This window comes from Choloepus didactylus, chromosome 12 (assembly GCF_015220235.1).
Source record: "Choloepus didactylus isolate mChoDid1 chromosome 12, mChoDid1.pri, whole genome shotgun sequence".
NCBI classification, from domain to species: Eukaryota; Metazoa; Chordata; class Mammalia; order Pilosa; family Megalonychidae; genus Choloepus; species Choloepus didactylus.
The window spans coordinates 87,215,193-87,234,756 of record NC_051318.1 but is presented as its reverse complement, the minus strand read 5'-3'; the positions used below and the strand labels follow the sequence as shown (position 1 = coordinate 87,234,756).

General features: G+C 37.1%; 1 protein-coding gene across 1 annotated transcript in view; it reads left to right on the top strand.

Annotated features, from left to right (window-relative positions):
- The first annotated feature begins 3,500 nt into the window (after positions 1 to 3,500).
- SUGT1 (SGT1 homolog, MIS12 kinetochore complex assembly cochaperone) overlaps positions 3,501 to 19,564 on the top strand; it is a 66,885-nt gene continuing 50,821 nt past the window's right edge. Inside the window, exons 1-6 of the mRNA XM_037800171.1 lie at positions 3,501 to 4,010; positions 4,101 to 4,158; positions 12,513 to 12,603; positions 13,295 to 13,364; positions 16,353 to 16,423; positions 19,048 to 19,101. Coding sequence (XP_037656099.1) covers positions 3,973 to 4,010; positions 4,101 to 4,158; positions 12,513 to 12,603; positions 13,295 to 13,364; positions 16,353 to 16,423; positions 19,048 to 19,101 — 382 coding nt within the window. The 5' untranslated portion in view covers positions 3,501 to 3,972. The remainder of the gene's footprint in view (positions 4,011 to 4,100; positions 4,159 to 12,512; positions 12,604 to 13,294; positions 13,365 to 16,352; positions 16,424 to 19,047; positions 19,102 to 19,564) is intronic.

Genomic DNA, 19,564 nt, shown 5'->3' with positions numbered 1-19,564 from the left:
GGACACCCCAGTATGATGTTGCTCAACAAAGTTTTTAATCTAAATATTGTGTCAGTCATGATGTCTATGCGTGGACTTATTTATACAACATTGTGTATATGAGAGTCAAACATATTTTATGTGTAATATAGTTCATTCTTATTCATGGCTGTGTAGTATTGCATTTTGTGATTATACTTCAATTTATCCCTTCTCCTATAAAAGAATATTTAGGTTATTTCCAGTTTCTGCTACTGTCAGTAAAGTTGCAACAAATATTCTCATACATGTCTTTTGGTGAACATAAATACTCTTTTTTCTTGTTTATATACCCAGTGGTAGAATTATTGAATAGTAAGGTTTATTTATTACTAGCTTTAATAGATAGTGTCAGTTTTCTAAAGTGGTTATATCAATGTATACTTTTCCCAGTAATATATGAAAGTTATAGTTTGTCCATATCCTTGCCAACACTTGGTATTGGAAGTCCATTTAATTTTAGAAAATGTAGGGGGAATGTTTAGCATCTCATGATTTTAATTTCCTTGATAGATCTATTGATGTAGACCTTCTTTTCATGTGCATATTGACTATTTAGATGTCAATTAACCAATGTAATTTACATTAATATAATAAAGGAAAAAAATGAATCTTTCAATAAAGACAGAAAAAGCATTTGATATTGCATGCTTTCCCCCTGATGTTACAACCAAGACAAGGGGGTCTACTATTATCACCATTTTTATTGAACACTATAGTGGACATCCTATCCGGTGACAGAAGGCAAGAAACAAAAATAAAAGGTATAAATATTGCACAGGCAGAAGTTAAATCATCTTTATTCACAGGTGACAAGATTGAGGACATAGACATTCCAAAAGAATCTATATAGTATTAGAAATAATAAAGGAATTTAACAAACTGACTGAATATAAAGTCAATATGCAAAAATCAACAGTGCTGTTAAAATCAGCAAAAAAGTAGAAAATAAAAATTTTTAATTGCCTTTTAAAATAAGCATAAAAATCATTGAATACCCAAGAATAAGTCTAATGAAATTATGTCAGGCCCTGTATGTTGCAATCTACAAAATACTGCTGAGAAATTAAAGACTACTTAAATGGAGAGTATATGATATTCATGGATCAGAGGGCTCAGTGTTGTTAAGATGTCAGTTTTCCTCAACCAGAGCTATAGACCCAACGCAAGCCCAATTAAAATCCCAGCAGGTTTTTTTTTCTTGAAACTGATAAGCTAATTTTAAAATTTATATGGAAATTCAAATGACTTAGAAGAGCAAAAGCAATCTTGCAAGAACAAAGGTACAAGACTTTAAGATTTATTATAAAGGTATGTTAATTAAGATAGTATGGTATTGCTGCAAAGTTAGACAAATAATCAATGGGATGTAGAACCTGGAAACAGACCTGCATATATATACTCATCTACTTTACAACAAAGGTGCCATAGGCCTTTAGTGAGGGAAATGATGGGCTTTTCAATAAATAGGTCTGGGTCAGTAGATATCCATATGGGGGTGGTAGGGGGGAATAAACCTTGAATCCCATCTTACTCCTTACACAAAGTTAATTTGAGATGGATCAAAGTCCTAAATGTGAAAGGTAAAATGATACAGTTACCAGAAGAAAACACAGGAGAATGTCTTCATGGCCTTCAAGTAGGAAAACCTTATTATATGACACAAAAAGCACTGATCATTAAAAAAAAAGTGATAAATTCAACTACATTAAAAATAAAACTTGTGTCCATCAAATGACAATATTGAAAAAATGAAAAGGCATCTGTGAAGAAATATCTTCAATGAACATATCTGACAAAGCACTCATAACCACATTATACACAGAACTGCTGTAACTTGATAAGAAAACCAACAACTCACTTTTAATAAAACAGGCAAAAGACTTGACAGGTCCTCTTGTCATTTATGTCTTTTAAGTGTCTGTTCGGAACCCTTAGCACCTTAACCTTAACAATTCCCAAATAAAACTGACCTCTCCTCACAAATCTTTTTCTCCTTTTCAATTTTTAAATTCAGCTAACTGGTATCATTTCCCCCCAATTACCCATACCAGAAACTCACTCCCTTTTCAATTCATCAGCAAGTCCTGGCAGTTTTACCTCTATATTTCTAATTCTTACCTTCTCTCTCCCTACAATCACTGACGTTATTTCATAGTCACTTGTTTGGCCTATATTATACCAGTTATTTCCCAACAACAGTTCTCCTTTTCCCTTTAATCATTCTTCTAATATATAGGCAGAGTAATGTACTAAAAAAAATTCGCATTTTTGACTAAAAATTCCTATACTGGGTTCGTATTAAAAGCATGCCCAAACTTCTTAGCATGCCACATCTGGCCCTGTATCACCTGGCACTTACCTACCTCTCCAGCCATATCCTCTGCTTCTCTCTAACTTGAATTTTAGGCTCTACACGATTTTAGAGCTCACATTGTTTTCAAATACACACCCTATTTCTTCCATGTAAATTGTCGTTACCACTTCCTTCATGGACTTATTCATCTTTTAAAAAAAATAATTTTAAACTCACAGGAAATTTCATAGAACCCCAATGTACACTCCCCCCTTAGATTACTACTAACTACTAGCAGTTTGCCACATTTGTTATTATCACCCTATTTCCCTTAACATTTGAGAGTAGGTTGCGTGCATCACGGTCTTAACACAACAGTCATGTACATTTCCTAAAAACAAGGACACTCAAGTTCAAGAAATTTAACATAAATTTCAATTTCTTCGTATGTCCCAATAGTATCCTCTTGGGGGTTTTCTCCTCCATTATCAGACCCAGTCAGAGATCATCTTATTCATCCTCAAAGGCTGAACCATTCATATTAACTCACATTCGGCTAAGTTCCCCTCCAGGCTATCTTCTTTCTTCCCAGCACTGAGAACGGAAGTGACTTAAGTTTCGTGAGGGTATAACATTTTGACTCCCAGAGGTTAATTTAGATTTTGGTATGCAGCAAACACTGACACTCAAAAAAAAGTTCAGTTACTTGTTGAACTCTCACTGAGCCGTTCACAAGTTCCCGTGGAACTTGCTGGAAGAGTTTCCTATATAATCTGCATAGGTCATAGGGCGGGGTCAGGCGTGTGCGTGGGGAAGATCTGATCGACTAGGTTGAAAGCAAAGCACTGAAAGAATCTAGGAGACCGTCCGCCTCTGAGCCTTCGGATGGGAAATGTTTTACTTCTCGATGTAAGACGCCGAGTAGGAAGAAAGCCTGGGCAGGTGGTTTTCTTGGAAGCGGACTGGCGAACCCGCACTGATCATACCTACCCGGAAAACTAAAAGGCCCTTCCCCTTAGCCTCTGTAAGGCAGAACGATTTCCGGGGCGTCTAACTCGTAAGGGTTCGCGACACAGGGAGCCCAGGACCGACAGGCCCTGTAGAACTCTGCTCCCGGAAATGATGAGGACGCCGCGAGATGACGTCACGGTCCCCGAAAAGTTCTGCTGCCCGCGGCAGCCATGATTAAGAACTGTAGTGGAAGTGGACCTCCAAGTAGCTAGTATTATTCATAGTCACACAAACGGCCCCCTGTCGCCACACATTTCTGTGGGATAGTAGTACATTACAGGAGTGCTTTCTAGGTGCAGCACCTAAAGGTTCTGTTAAGGAGAGAGGCGCGCGCGCAGAGGAAGCGAGTGCGACGGGGGATACCGAAGACCGCTGCGCAACCATAGCTACGAGGGGCGGGGACTGGGAGCGCTTTGGTCACGGGGCCGACGGGCTGGCCAGGGAGGAATCGGTCCTCCACTTTCCCAGCCAACCTCGCGCCCGCCTTTCATCTCTCCTTTCCCCAGCCGCACGCTGCGTGGTTCCTAGTTGGCTAGTTTGGACGGAAGCTCGGTTGGTGTTTCTCCAGAAGTTTCCCCCTTGGGCTGCGGTGGGGCTGGTAACCTTGGTAGTAGGAGCTTCAGCAGCGGCTGTAGCGATTTTTAGGGATGGCGGCGGCTGCAGCAGGATCTGCAACACCTCAGAGGTGCATATTTTTTCGTCCCTTTGCTTTTTTAAAGAAAATCCCCCTTTCCTTGATTAGTCAACTCTGCTGAAATCGTTGTTTTCCTGGCAGATTTTTCCGGAGCCTCTCCGATGCTCTGATAGACGAGGACCCCCAGGCGGCGTTAGAGGTGAGAGCCCATCCATCTCTCCTTCCTTCCGCGATGGGTTTTGGCCGACCCCGCTTCTTCCCAGCAGCTGCCTTCCTGGTACCAGGGGTGCTGTTTTTAACGTGTCTGAGCCCTAGTGTGGCGAGCCACTGTCTCCATTCTCCCTCCCCACCGTGGCCCTGTTGTTCTGTATCCGTGTCTCATCCTTTCCACTCCTTGACTATTTTCTGCGTCCCCGTAGCTCTTTAGAAAAACCTCCCCTCTTCCGTTTTATTTTTTGGGGACATGGACTGAAAGGATGTTATATGGCAGCTGTGACGGGGGTGTGGTGGGGGGAGTAATATCTGGGCCTGATGATTTGCCATTCGAATGTACAAGGCGCAGTTTTGAACTCGATCTGTTGGGACAGAGAGCTTTTCCCGTATAAACATGAAACTTACCAGAATTCCTCTCACTGTTCGTTATTCGCTCATTTGTTCATCAGAATTTGGGGTGGGGGCTTGCTGTATGCAAGACACCAATTGTTATGGGTTGAAGTCTTATTTATATACTGAACTTACTTATAAGGGAATTTGTGCCTGTGTGCAGTCGAAGACCATAAAACCTCTAGTGGAAAGTAAAAAAGCAACAAATACTAAAGAAGTATTAAATAATAATAAAGAGAACCTAAGCTAAAGATAAACCTTGCAGTGGATCACAATTTAGCCTGCAGTTTTGCCTTTCAAGCACAGAATAAAAGGAAACAGTTATATTTTGTAATCTAATCTAATTAAGATTAGCTATTTGAGGCAAGTCTTTTATCACTTCTAAATGGAATTTGCTACATGGGTGGTCAGTAGAGCCTCTTTGAGGACCTGAAGGAATGAGGGAGTGAGCTTGGAATCTTTGGAGAAAGAGCATTCCAGGTAGGAAGAACAGCCAATACAGTGATGCTGAGGTAGGAATGAAGTCAACCTGTATAGAGAACAGCAGAAAAGCCCGTGGACTAGGATGGGATGAAAGAGGACCCAGGGATGAAGTTGGGGAGGAAACCAGGGGCTAGGTCCCTCCTGCAGCCTTTTAGGTCAGAGTATGTTTTTTTTTTTTTTTTTTTTTTGGTTTCCATGTAAAGTCTTTCAGATAGGTGATTGATTAATCTGTTGTGCTGTGATGTTTCACAGGGAGGGTTCTGGGATCAGTATTGGAATAATGTTACACGTGGCACTGAGAATCTATCTTTCCACAGTTCCTTATGGCAGTTAGACAGCTATTCAATTTTGGAATCCACATCCTGTTAGGCCCAAATCAGCAAAGGGTGTACCAGTTTACTTAAAAGTTGCTATTAAAGGATTTTAATTTAATTTAATGAATTTGCCATTTTCCATCTTTATTTTTTAAATTTCTTATTGAGGTATGATAGATTGTAAAGTGCACATATCTTAAGCTTAAAGCCTCATGAATTTTTACATGTGTGTATAGCCATATAACCACCATCCAGATCAGGATATATAATACCTCCATCCAGAAGGTCTCCTCATGCTCCTTCCCAGCCATTAACTCTCTTCACCCACTTGGTAACCCTTATTCTGACCTTCATCACCATCTGTTAGTTTTTCTTGTTCTTGAACTTCATATAAACAGATTTATACAGTAGATACTCTGTTTAGTGTTGATTCTCTCACTTTTAACATGTGATATACATCCATATTGTTATATGTAGTGTTGGATCTTTTTCATTGCTGTGTAGTTTTCCATTGTATGAATAAAGCACAGTTTATTCTGATGATGAAAATTGCGCTATTTCCAAATGGTTTTTAGCTATTATGAGTATAGGCTCTGTGAACATTCTTGTATATGTGTTTTGGTGAACATGTGCACTCTTTTTGGGTATAGACCTAGGAGTGGAATTGCACACGGTAGGCTTGTGGTTAGTTTAGGAATCTTGGTTCTTAACGTGTGGCTCCTGGACCAGCAGCGGCAGCTGAAAACTCATTACAAATGCAAATTTTTAGACTCTACTCCAGAGTTACTGAAAGTCCTTAGAACTCATGTTGTCTAAAACATCTTACCCTTCCATTTTACAGAGGAAAACTGAGACCCAAAGAAATCTGAGGGATTTGCTGTAGGAATGTGTACACCCAGTTAAAGGCAGAATGGGTCCTCATGACAAGTTTCCTGTCTCAATCTAGTGTTGTAGAACAGTGTTTACAGAAGTGTGGTCCAGCAGCAGCAGCAGCAGCAGCAGCATCTGGGAAATTGTTAGAAATGCAAAATCTCATGAATCTGAGATCTGAATCAGAAATTTTGGGAGTGGGGAAGATGATCATGATGAGAACCAGCAGTGTTAAGAGGAAATCATGTTTTTAAAACTTGAGTTTTAAAAAGCAGGTAAATGTTAATTATTAAGTAATTGGTAATAATAAGTAGGACTAGAACCTTCATGAGGAGTGTGAGTCAGTTTCCCCCTAGATTTTCCTGAAGGCTACTTTAACAGTGGCTATTTTGGTATGCAGAGTTCTTGACATTATGCCAGTTAAAATAAGACCATAAAGTTTGGAATAAAGGAGAGAGATATGTTTGGTCACAATACAAACTGGAGGAACTGATTCATATTTTTCATTCATTCAACAAATAATGTGCATGGGCAGGGAAGGCTATACTGAGAGCGAGGGATATAAAGGTAAGAAGACTGTAGCGAAGGAATTTGCAGTCTAGTGAAGAGATGTAAGTAACAGAAAATTAAAATATGAGATTACTAATGGAGTTGTGTATGAAATGCACTAAGAGCGTAGCAGAGTAGAGGCTGCCCGGGGGAAGCAAAAAAAAAACTTACAAAGGAGGTTGCAATTTAGGTGGGGGAAATATATGTAGATTATGAGAGTCTTTTGAGGCCCAGAATGCATAGTGGTTAAGAGCAGGCTATAAAGTCAGACTGCTTGGGTTCAAATCCTCATTTCATGATAGTTGTGCGACCTAGGAATCTCTGAATCAGATTTCCTGTCTGCAAAATGGGAACAAGGATCGTCTTCAAAGAGTTATTGTGAAGATAAATAAGGTATTTTGTATTATGTTCTTACCACAGATTGGGGAGTTATTGCTTGATGAGTACAGAATTTCTGTTTGGGATAATGAGAAAGTTTTGGTAATGGGTGGTGTTGATGGATGCACAGTATTGTGAATGTAACATCACTTAATCCTACACATGTTGGTGGTTAAAATGGAAAATTTTATGTTATGTATGTTACCACAATAAAAACTGAAAAGAGAAATGAAGCCACATGTCGCAATAAATGTAATTTTTGTTGTAAAAAAGAATGCTGCTAGAAGGGAGGTGTTTTGTTTTGCTAGAGCTGCCGGAATGCAATATACCAGAAATGGATTGGCTTTTACAATGTAGGTTTATTAGTTCACAAGTTTACCATTCTAAGGCCATGAAAATGTCCAAATTAAGGCATCGAGAGGTAGGTACCTTCTCTGAGGAAAGTCAGCTGGCATTCAGGGTCCCTCTGTCACCTAGGAAGGCACATGGCGATGTCTGCTAATCTCCGGGCTTCTGGTTTCAGAATGGCTCTCTCAGCTTCTGTGGGTCTTCCTTGCTTCTCCTGGGGGCAAACTCTGGATTACATCTCTTAGTTTCTCTCCTGGTTCTGGTTTCATTGGCTGTTGCCAGAATGTCTCTTGGTTTCTTTCTCTCTTAGCTTCTCTTGTGGGTCTTCTTGCTTCTCCCAGGGCGTGTCTTTCTTAGCTTCACTGAACTCTCTTCAAAATGTCTCTGCCTTTCATCATCTCATAGAGGACTCTGGCAAGACCCACCTGAATGGGCAGAGTCACAATTCCATAGAAACAACCTAATCCAAAGGACCTGCCCACAATAGGTTAATCCAAAATTGGATTAAAAAAACATAGGCTTTTCTGGGGTACATAACAGATCCAAACCAGCACAGGAGGAGATCTAAGTGCTGAGCCCTAGGGAAACAGTAGTTAATAGGCTAGCAGAATAATAGACTGGAAGGCTTGTTCAATGTTGTCAGGGGTCACAGAAAGATCAAAGAAGTTAGAAATCAGTTGGATTTGACATAAGGGATTATTATTGACTTTGGGAAGACTGATTAGAGAAGGGAATGTTTTCTGTGGGAAGAGAGACAAGGGCAAGATAGAGAATATGGAAAACGTTGAGAAAAGTCTGAGGAGAGAAATCAATACTTTTTCTTAAGTGCTTACTATGTGCCAGGTATAGATCTAGGCAAGCCCAAAACCTTGGAGTCATCTTTGATTTCCTTTATCCCTCATATTAAAGCTGATGGCAAAAATAAAATAAAATAAACATCATGGGAGGTTCTGTTGCTTCTAATATATTGCAGCTCTTTGTATTTCTCTTCATTTCTACTGCCACCACCCAACTCCTAGCTTGGACTTAAAGTATTAACTTCCTAAGAGATTTTTCTGTTTCTACTCTTGCTTTGTAATAATGCATTCTTCATACAATAGGCAGAGTGACATTTAAAAAATGCAAATTAGACCATTTCTCCTTCTATTTAAAATGAATCTCCCAGTGGTTTCTACTCTTGCTTTGTAATAATGCATTCTTCATACAATAGCCAGAGTGACATTTAAAAAAATGTAAATTAGACCGTTTCTCTTTCTATTTAAAATGAATCTCCCAGTGGCGTTCCATCAAACTTAAGGTCCACACTCCTTTTAATAGATTATCGAGTACAAGGTTGAGGCCCTTGAGGTAGGAATCTTGCAGCATTCTTTGCTTTTTGGGTTCTAGCCACACTGGCTTTCTGTTACACAAATGTGTCAGGCTCAATCCTGGTTCAAGGCCTTTGGACTTGCTGTTCATTTGGCCCAAAATATGCTCTCTTGACCTCTCAATTTGCTTGGAGAAGCTCATTCTTTATAAACTTCAGCTGAAATGTCACCTTCTCAGAGACTGTCTTCTCTTAGCACTGTGTCTAAATTAGGCCCCAGTGTAAGAATGCAGGAGTATTGTGTGTCTTGTTTACAGCTGTCTAGTGCCTGGGACATGGTAAGCACTCAAATGTGTGATGACTCCTATTGTAATTCCTGCAACAACTGTGGGTTGGTGTAATTTGTATTTTAATAATGAGGAAGCTGAGGCTAAAGAGGTTAATTTACTCAAGGTTACACAATTTAGAAGTGATGAGTCTCTAGCTTGAAGGGATCAAAGTTATCCTCTGTGGTAGGTATGTATGATACCATTGGTAACTGACTTTGGGGTAGCTGACTACTGACATCCTTATTGAGTGGTCAGCAGAAATGTGTAGTGGTACCAGGTGTGCATGGTTATAGGATTTTTCTCTGGTGGTAGTCTATAGTGGAGCAGGGAAGTGGGTTGATAGTGTAGTTTATATGTTGTTCCAGTTTGCTAACTCTGCCTTTATGCAAAATACCAGAAATGGATTGGCTTTTATAAAGGGGGTTTATTTGGTTACAGAGTTACAGTGTTATGGCCATAAAGGTATCCAAGCTAAGGTGTTAACAAAAGGGTACTTTCATAGAAGAAAGGCCAATGGCATCTGGAACACCTCTGTTGTCCGGGAAGGCATGTGCTGGCATCTTATTCCTTTGCTCCCAGATTGTGTTTCAAAATGTCTTTCTCTCAGGACGTTTTTCTCTTAGTTTCTCCCAGGCAAATTCTGGAGTAGCAAAGTCTACTTTCAATGGCCGTCTTCAAAATTGTCTCTCTGGGCTGCAGCCAAAAATGTCACTCTCAACTGCTCTGAGCTCCTTCTGTCTGTGAACTCTTTTCTAGGACTCCAGTGATTTAATCAAGACCCACCCTGAATGGGCAGGGTCACACTTCCATGGAAATTATCCAATCACAGGTCCTGCCCACAGTTGATTGAGTCACATCTCCATGGAAACACTCAGTCAAAGGATTCCAGCCTAATCAACACTAATACCTCTGCCCCCACAAGATTGCATTAAAGAACGTGATGTTTTGGGGAACATAATACATCCAAACTGGTACATATGTGATTAGGGATTTGCTGGGTGATTGTAGAAGGAAAATTGGAAGTGGAAACAGATTAAAGTCCCTCAGACATTAGTGCATTCTGAGCAGTCTGCTTTTGCCTTTAACCTGGTTATCTTGTTGAGTAGCAGTGTTTTTAAAAGAGCTTAAAACTTAGAAGATTTGAAAATTCATTCTCTGGAATCCAGGTCTTAATTTTTTCCCTGTTGTTCTAGATTATCAGGTTACTTCTTTCACCATTATCATTGTAAAGATTTCAGTGTAATTATATTTTACAGTTCACCAGGCTTCTTTATTTTTGAAAGATACCAATTTCTTTACTGTAACTATGTGGTTAGTAAGTATATCTTAGGACATATTTACAATATGTTTGGTATAGGTCTGTATTAAATAATAGCTTTTGACTCAATGATCCAAATGTTGGAGCTGAAGTACTTGCCTTTAGTCCCTTTGTACTCTAGCAGACAGAAACAGTGGAACTCTCAAAACATGCCACAAGACATGTAGTTTAAGACAACCACAAATCATTATTTTCACTTTTTCTGAAATGTTACTATATTGTATATTGCTTATTCAGAATAAACCAATTATTGTGTTTATAGGTCTCTGTGTCAATACTCTTTTTAAGTTTGTGCTCAATAGTTTTTTGGTAACCTTTTTTTTAAACAGCTTAATCAAATCAGTTAGTTAGATTATTTAATGAAATCACCATAACTGGCCCCCCTTAACCAAAATTTGGATTGTGTTTTTAAAGATTGTTTACAAGTTGGTTGTTTGAAATTCCGAAGCTTTTACCTTAATCCTTAAGAAAAGGAATGTTGTTACCTTCAGTGTCTGGCCTATGTCTGTTATGTGATATATGTTTAAAAATACTTTCGAATTTCTGATCCAGATATCAGTATAACGTATAACAGCCCTTATGAGCCATAATATACCTGTTTTCTTGCTGAGTAGAGGCTAATAGTTTGATTTGAAGATACTTGAGTAGATAGGAAACTATCAGCTATTTTCAAAATTGAAAATCTAATGTGATGGTGTTACGTTTTAAGTCCTAATTAATTAAGAACTTAGGGATTTCAAAATATTAGAAAACATTTTATTAATACAAATGTCAGATGGTGTGTGAGAGAAACTTGGAATGAAAGAAGGTACCTGGGTATCAGTGTTGTTTATTGGTTAGAAGCAGCTGTGGAGTCAGGATGGGATTTGAATCTTGTCCCTGGCACAGTCTTGTTAACTAGGAAACAAGGGAAGCAGCAGAGGCAGAGGCATAAGGTATTTGAGGAATAGCAAGAAGGCCATTGTGGCCGGAATGGAGGGGCAAGAGGAAGAGTAGTAAGACATGAGATCAGAGAGGTAGTAGTGGGTCATATCAAGGAGGGCCTTGTAGACCTTTGGAAGGTCCTGGGCTTTTGCTCCGACTGAGATGGGAAGCCATTGGAGATTTTTGAGCAGAGACGTAGTACAAGATCTGATTTATATTACTGCTCAGATCAGGATGAGGATGATAAGTGGTTTGGTTTTTAGGTATACTGTGGATCCTATAAAGTATTTTATACATCATTTTGTGAGAATCTCACTATTGGGGTAAAGCAAAGTCCATGACATGTGTGGCTATTGAAATAGCTTACCTTTTAAGAAAACTACCAAATCCCTAGGGTTGTGTGAACAGCCTGCCCTCATCCTTGGCTTCATGAATTGTGTGATCCCTTCTGTGTTCCAGCTACCACCTAATATATTGTGATTGTCCAGGGTGGTAAAAATTTAATCTCTCCAGGATGGCAAAAATTTAGTCTCTGTGGTGTTAACTTTTGATCAATTGATAGTAGCTATGAGATACTTTACCTGGGCTCTGAACAGAATACTACCTATAATCTGTTAGGATTGTCTGCCATTGATGGGTGAGTGGCAGGGAAACTTGATTATGTATTTTTTGATTCTGTTAACCTCCCTAAGCTCTAGATTTAACTTCTAGTTTGTTTTTGCTTTTTTAATTGGACAGCTTCACATTTTTCTAGGCATCTTTCAAATTCGACATGATCTTTGTGTCTTTTCCAAATTAGAAGGAAAAAAATTGATGGTCAATATATATCATCTAAACTCTTCAGAATAAATGAGGTGATAATAATTACCATTTATTGAGTTCCTACTGTAGACCAGGAACTGCTAAGTACTTAACATAAATATTACTTTAGATTTTAGAGTTTATTTGGGGACAGGTGGGGAGGGAAGATACTTATCCTCTTATAAGGAAAACTCCTAAACTTGTTTACCTGTTCTTTTTCCTTCAAATAGCTTATGATAATAGCTTGTTTGGTTAAAATTCATGTTTAATTAGAATTCATGGCTTTTAAAAAAACATTTACTGACATGCACAACATGTTTGTATTTGTAGGAGCTGACTAAGGCTTTGGAACAGAAACCAGATGATGCACAGTATTATTGTCAAAGAGCTTATTGTCACATTCTTCTTGGGAATTACTGTGGTAACTTTTCTTACAAAGTGTATTGTTTCTTTATAGGTTAATTATAAATTCTGCTCAAGGCAAAATGAATCAAATAAAATAGGAATTATCTTCAAAGATTTTTAAATTGGTCTTTTATTCTAAGAAGAAGTACCTGAAATGTGACCAAAACATGTTACACAACACCTATTTAAATTTTATGGATGTTCTTTCTTCAGTGGGTGGAGAATTTATACAGATTTCATTCATGCTGACTGGATGTGCTAACAAAGAATAGTATTGCTTTTACTGTTTTACAGAATATTTAAGTGAAAAGCATATTTGCATTTTTTTATTAAAAAGAGTATTTCTATATTATTTGAGTAGCTTAAAAATAATTCTGGGTAGACAATCTGGGTGGAGATAAATACCTTGCATCCATTTCATAAGTGTTGTTAGTGAGAAGGTGAGGGGACCTTTGTGACATAGCTTTATTCATTAACTTAAGAGCTTTATGAAGGAAGTCACATATTAGGTTAATAGGAATAAATGTGGCTTTTAGGGGTAATATTTATTTGAATTGTAACTTGGGTTAGCTTTTTGTAATTTGAAAATATTTGGCCTTTCTACCAACTTGAAAATTTATAAAGTCTAAGAATGATTCAAATTTGTTTGTAGTATTTGTTGGGATCTGTAAATAACTTGACTCAAAAACCTGTTTTCTTGTATGCAGATGCTGTTGCTGATGCAAAGAAATCTCTCGAACTCAATCCAAATAATTCCACTGCTATGCTGAGGAAAGGGTATGCAATAACCACTTTTTTTTGTTGGGCCTGGACCATAGATAGTAGGTGTTTAATTTGTTGAATGAATTCATTGTAAGCCTTATATAAATAGTAAAATTGTGTATTTAGACCTTTTATAGCTGAGACATGCTTCAATTTTAAATATAACTTATAATTCTATCATTGTATTAGCTATAGTATGTGATAGGTGGTCTGTAGATTATGTTTTAAAATAATGATGATTGAAAGAACTGCAAGGTATAGATGAAACTGATGAATGTTCAGTTCCTTTTTGTTTTCCAGTTGGAATTTACTGTATTTAAGTAACTAGAGAACATCCTATTCCTCCTCCAACCTGCATAGGCTATGTTTAATACTACGAAAACTTGTTTCTCTTGCTAAGAGTAATTTTATTCTTGAAATAATAAACTTCTTTAATTCCTTAGTGTAATTATAATTTAGAATTAGCAACTACAGGCATACCTTGTTTTTATTATGCTTTGCTTTATTGTACTATGAAGAGACTACATTTTTTACAAATTGAAGGTTCGTGGCAATCTTGCATCAAGCAGATCTTTGGGCACTTTTTTTCCAACAGCATGTGCTGTTCATATCTCTGTGTTGCATTTTGGTAATTCTCGTAATATTTCAAACTTTTTCACTATCATTATATTTATTATGGTGATCTACAGTGTTTGATGTCACTATAGTAATTGTTTTGGGGTGCTATGAACTACGCCCTTGTAAGACAGTAAACCTAATCAGTAAATGCATGTGTTCTGTCTACTCCACCCACTGGCTGTTCCCATCTCTTTCCTCTCCACGAGCCTCCCTATTTCCAGAGACACAACAATATTGAAATTCGGCAAACTAACAACACTGTAAGAGAAAGGAAGAGTCACATGTCTCTCACTTAAAATCAAAAGCTAGAAATGATTAAGCTTACTGAGGAAGGCATGTTGAAAGCTGAGAAAGGCCAAAAGCTAGGCATCTTGCCCCAGTTAGCCAAGTTTTGAATGCAAAGGAAAAGTTCTTGAAGGAAATTAAAAGTGCTATTCCAGTGAATACACAAATAATAAAAAGTGAAACAGCCTTACTGTTGATACGGTGAACATTTTAGTGGTCTGGATAGAAGATAAAACTAGCCACAACATTCCTTTAAGCCAAAGCCTAATCCAGAGCAAGGCCCTAACTCTCTTCAATTCTGTGAAGGCTGATGGAGGTGAGGAAGCTGCAGGAAAAAATGTTTGAGGCTAGCAGATGTTGGTTCGTGAGGTTGAAGGAAAGAAGCTGTCTCCATAACATCAAATTGTGAGGTAAAGCAGCAAGTGCTGGTGTAGAAGCTGTAGCAAGTTATCTGGAAGATATAGCCAAGGTAATTGATGAAGGTGGCTACACTAAACAATAGATTTTCAATATAGATGAAACAGCCTTCTATTGGAAGAAGATGCTAACTAGGACTTGCATAGCTAGAAAGAAGTCATTGCCTGGCTGCGAAGCTTGAAAGGACAGGCTGATGCTTTTGTTAGGGTGACTTAGTTGAAGCCAGTGCTCCTTTACCATTCTGAAAATCCTAGGGCCATTAAGATAATGCTAAATATACTCTGTCTGTGCTCTGTAAATGGACCAGCAAAGCCTGGATGACAGCACATCTGCTTACAACTTGGATTGCTGAATATTTTACACCTACTGTTGAGAACTATTGCTTAGAAAAGAGGTTTCCTTTCAAAATAGAACTGTTCCTTGACAGTGCACCTGGTCATCCAAGATCTCTGATGGAGATGTACAGTGAGATGAATGTTGTTTTCATGCCTGCTAACACTTCATCCTTTTTGCAGCCCATGGATCAAGGAGTGATTTTGACTTTCAAGTTCTATTATTTAAGAAATATATTTTGTAAGGCTATATAGCTAACATAGATAGTGATTTCACTGTTGGATATGGGCAAAGTAAATTGAAAACTTTCTGGAAAGGATTCACCATTCTAGGCACCATTAAGAACATGTGTGATTCATGTGAGGAGGTCAAAATATCAACATGAACAGGAGTTTGAAAGAAGTTGATTCCAATCCTCATGGATGACTTTGAGGGATTCAAGACTTCAGTGGAGGAAGTAATTGCAGATGTGGTGGAAATAGCAAAGGAACTAGAAATTAGAAGTGGAGCCTGAAGATGTGACTGTGTTGCTGCAGTCGCACAATAAAACTTAACTAGATGAGTAGTTGCTTCTTACGGATGAGCAAAAGAAGTGGCTTCTTGAGATGGAGTCTAAATGACAACAAAGGATTAGAATATTACAACAATTTAGTTGATAAAACAGAGGCAGGGTTTAAGAAGATTGACTCCAATTTTGGAAGAAGTTCTACCATGTTTAAAATGCTGTCAAATAGCATCACATGCTACAGAGAAATCTTTTGTGAAAGGAGGAGTAACTGATGTGGCAAACTTAATTGTCTTATTTTAAGAAATTGCCACAGCCACCCCATCCTTGACAACCATCTCCTCAGTCAGTCAGCAGCCTTCAACATTGAGGCACAACCCTCTACCAGCGAAAAGATTACAACTTGCTGTAGGCTCAGATGATGGTTAGCATTTTTTAGCAATAGAGTGTTTTTTAATTAAGGTGTGTACATTTTTTTTTAGACATGCTATTGTACACTCAGACTACAGTATAGTATAAACATAACTCGTATGCAGTGGGAAACAAAAAAATTCGTGTGACTTGCTTTATTATGATACTTGCATTCTTGTGGTAGTCGAACCGAACCTGCAGTATTTCTAAGGTATGCCTATATATGCGATTATAATCAATAAATTTTAGTGGGAATTTTACTAGAGTTACAGTATAGTATTTTAGGAAATATCTTGGCTTACTAATTTGCTTATTAACATATATACTTAAATTCTTTTTAACAGTAGAGAATAGTAGGATTTTTTATTTAGAAAGAAGTTAATTTTCATGATCTAATGTGTATGTGGTATTTGTTTTTAATATACTTATGCCAGGATATGTGAATACTATGAAAAAAACTATGCTGCTGCATTAGAGACTTTTACAGAAGGACAGAAATTAGATAGTAAGTATATTAGAATTATATATTAATAACCTAATCCATTATTTCTGATGTTACTTAAATACCATTGCTGAATTTATTAATGTAATTTCAAGTTAATTGCTGAAACCCAACACCTTTTTTTCTGCTTCTTGGTGGCATTTCATGTTGATTACAGAATTTGAGTTCACTTAAAAATTGATTAAATTGGCCTTTCTTTAGCATTTAAATCACAGATAAACTTTACCTTTAGAAGCCCAAAGCTATATTTAAACATTTCACTGTGCTCCCCCTACTAGTTTGAGCTTTATTTTTTTCAGATGAAGAAGTAAACATTTGATTTGCTCTCTTGTTCAGAAGTTTGGTCATTTTAAATTATTATTCACGTTGCTGTGATAGAAAATCTTAAAACAGAGTCTTTTATGGAGAAGTGAAGTTGAAGTTTGGGAAAATTATGAGAAGGAAGGTACAGAAGAAACATGGAGCTTTGAGAGTAATTAAGTTTTTAATGGCATCTTTTTGAGAAGAATATATGAAAATTAACACAGCAGTATGGCTATCTGAGTACATATGTGGAAATAATCATGAAGGCCAAAAATTTTAAATTCTTTGCAAAACATTAAAAGACATTTTGTGAGTAATCTTATAGAACATTATAGACCACATAAACCTAATCATGTATAATCATTATATATTTATCTTATAATAGAGCATTATCACAATTCCCTGAAGTACTGGTTCCTAATGGGAGGACAATCCCCCCACATTCCCTGCTCTGGGAACATTTGGCAGTGTCCAGAGACATTTTTGATTATCATGACTGAGGTCTGGGGAGGTGTGCTACTGACATTTAGTGAGTAGAGCCCAGGAATGCTGCTAAACACTCTACAGTGCATAGGACAGCCCCGCAACAAAGAATTATCTGGTTCAAAATGTCAGTTGTGCTGAGGTTAAGAAATCCCTGCTCTAAAGTATTGTAGGTTATATTTAACTTTAAGATACTGGCTCTGCACTGTTTCAAATGTTTGTTCTTTGTATAATTATCCAAGAGAAACAACTTTGGGCCTGACCATGCATAGGGAAAATACAAATTAAGAAAAGAGAGCTGGACATTAGGAGTTGTTCCCAAAACTTGGTTATCTCAAGTTCGATGTGTGAATAATAAAACTATTCAATTAACAGGCCAGTATATCTATACTCTTAGCAAATTCTAAAGTGTCTGGTTGTCTAGCATCTTGATTCATATTTGAAAACCTCGAGATATGAGTTATTCCTTCCTCTAGGTTTTCTAAGCCCTATCCCTTAACATTTTAGAGCATCAGAAGTTCCCTGCCTAAGTTCCTTCCTTAAATCTTATCTTAATAACCTGCCATTGACTTATCCTAGAATTATTTTAGAGGTGGCTTGCAGAAGGTGTCTGTATCTTTGGTAAAATTGCTGTTGGCGATACTTAATTTGAAAACAAATTTATTTTTAGATTTAATCCCTGAAAAAGTTTGTATTAAACTTTTAGGCGGGCACAAAACTCATAACTCAAAATGTTACCCTTTTTTCCCTTTGTATGCTAGGATGCTTGTGGGTTTTTTTTTTTATTGATTAATTTGAATAATTCAAGAGACTATTCAAGTCTAGGATTTTGATGTAAGTTCTCTCCTAGACTGTAGCCTACAGTTTTATATTTTATAAGTCCTGTCACATCCATGTGTATGTGTGTATATATATATAATTAATTATATGTAATTAAATATAATTAAATATATAATTAAATATAATATAATCAAAATTTTTTAAGAAGACCTCTGTTGAATTTTTTTATAAGTTAGTGAATGAATTGGAAATTTTCATTTTAAGAAAAAATTTTAATTGCTTTTCATTTTCCAGATTAATCTTGCCTTCAGGTAGTTTTTATTTAGCAGTCTTTAGGTAGTTTTTCTTAACTTTATATTGTATTAGGCACTGTGACTACTTTTAATCACTGTTCTAGGTCTTCAGAAGTAAATATTTTGTTTATGCACTTGTTTACATTGCTATCTCTAAATATATAGTTCAGTTTCTGTACTCTCTTGGCTGTCATGTCACTTGGAGCTACCACAAAACTCATGAAGTATACAAATGTTTCTGGGTGTTGGTAGTCAAAGCAGGATATCAAGCACCACTGAGCAAATAGTAGGCAAAATAGGTAGCTACATTGGAGAGCAAACTGGGACAAGAAGAGGCTTCTGACCTCACCCCAATTGCCAGTTACCAGGCCTCCACCCAACCCTACCTGATGGCATGCTGGAACTCTCATTCAGGTCTGATTTCATTGTGTGAGTGGAAGTTTTAAGAGGAACAGAGTAGAGGGAAATGTGAATTATCTATATCTAGGAACTAGTAAGGTTGATTGTAGTTAAAATGAATTACTTTTTTAATGAAAATTCTTCAAGATGAACAACTAAATGTTAAACCAGTTAGTGTATTTATAGTTTTAAAATTAGGGTTGCTATAATAAACTCTATGAGAACAGCCATTTTTGTTTGCTTTTTCACTGCTTAGTCCCCAATGCCTAGAACAGTGTTTGATACATAGTTGGTATTCATTAAGTATTAGTTGAATGAATGTTAAGTTATACAGCTGAGGGTTGTTACAGTCAAGTTTTCTCATTCTAGGTGCAGATGCTAATTTCATTATCTGGATTAAAAGGTGTCTAGAAGCTAAAAATGGTAAGTATATAGGTCTCTCATGAACTTTTAATTTTTTTTTAAAAGATAACTTGAAATTTTTTGGTTTAAACAAATGTGTGTTTTATTAATGTAATTTTTTTGAGATCTATTCACACACCATGCAGTCCATCCCAAGTATACTATCAGTGGCTCATAGTATCATCACGTTGTGCATTCATCACCATGATCAGTTTTAGAACATTTTCATTACTCCAGAAAAAGAAAGAAAAAGAAAACCCAAAACATCCCATACAAATGTGTTTTTAACTTTATAACTTATATTTTAAGTAATACATGTTCCCTTAGGTATGGATTCCCAAAAGTATGCTGATTTGCCTAGTTTTTAATGCTGAAAGGGAGATTGAATGGATTTGCTTTGCAATAGTATCATGGTATTAAGGGTGAGAAATTAGTAGAGTCTAAATGAATCCGGGATGGAAAATTAAATCACCTTCATTTATTA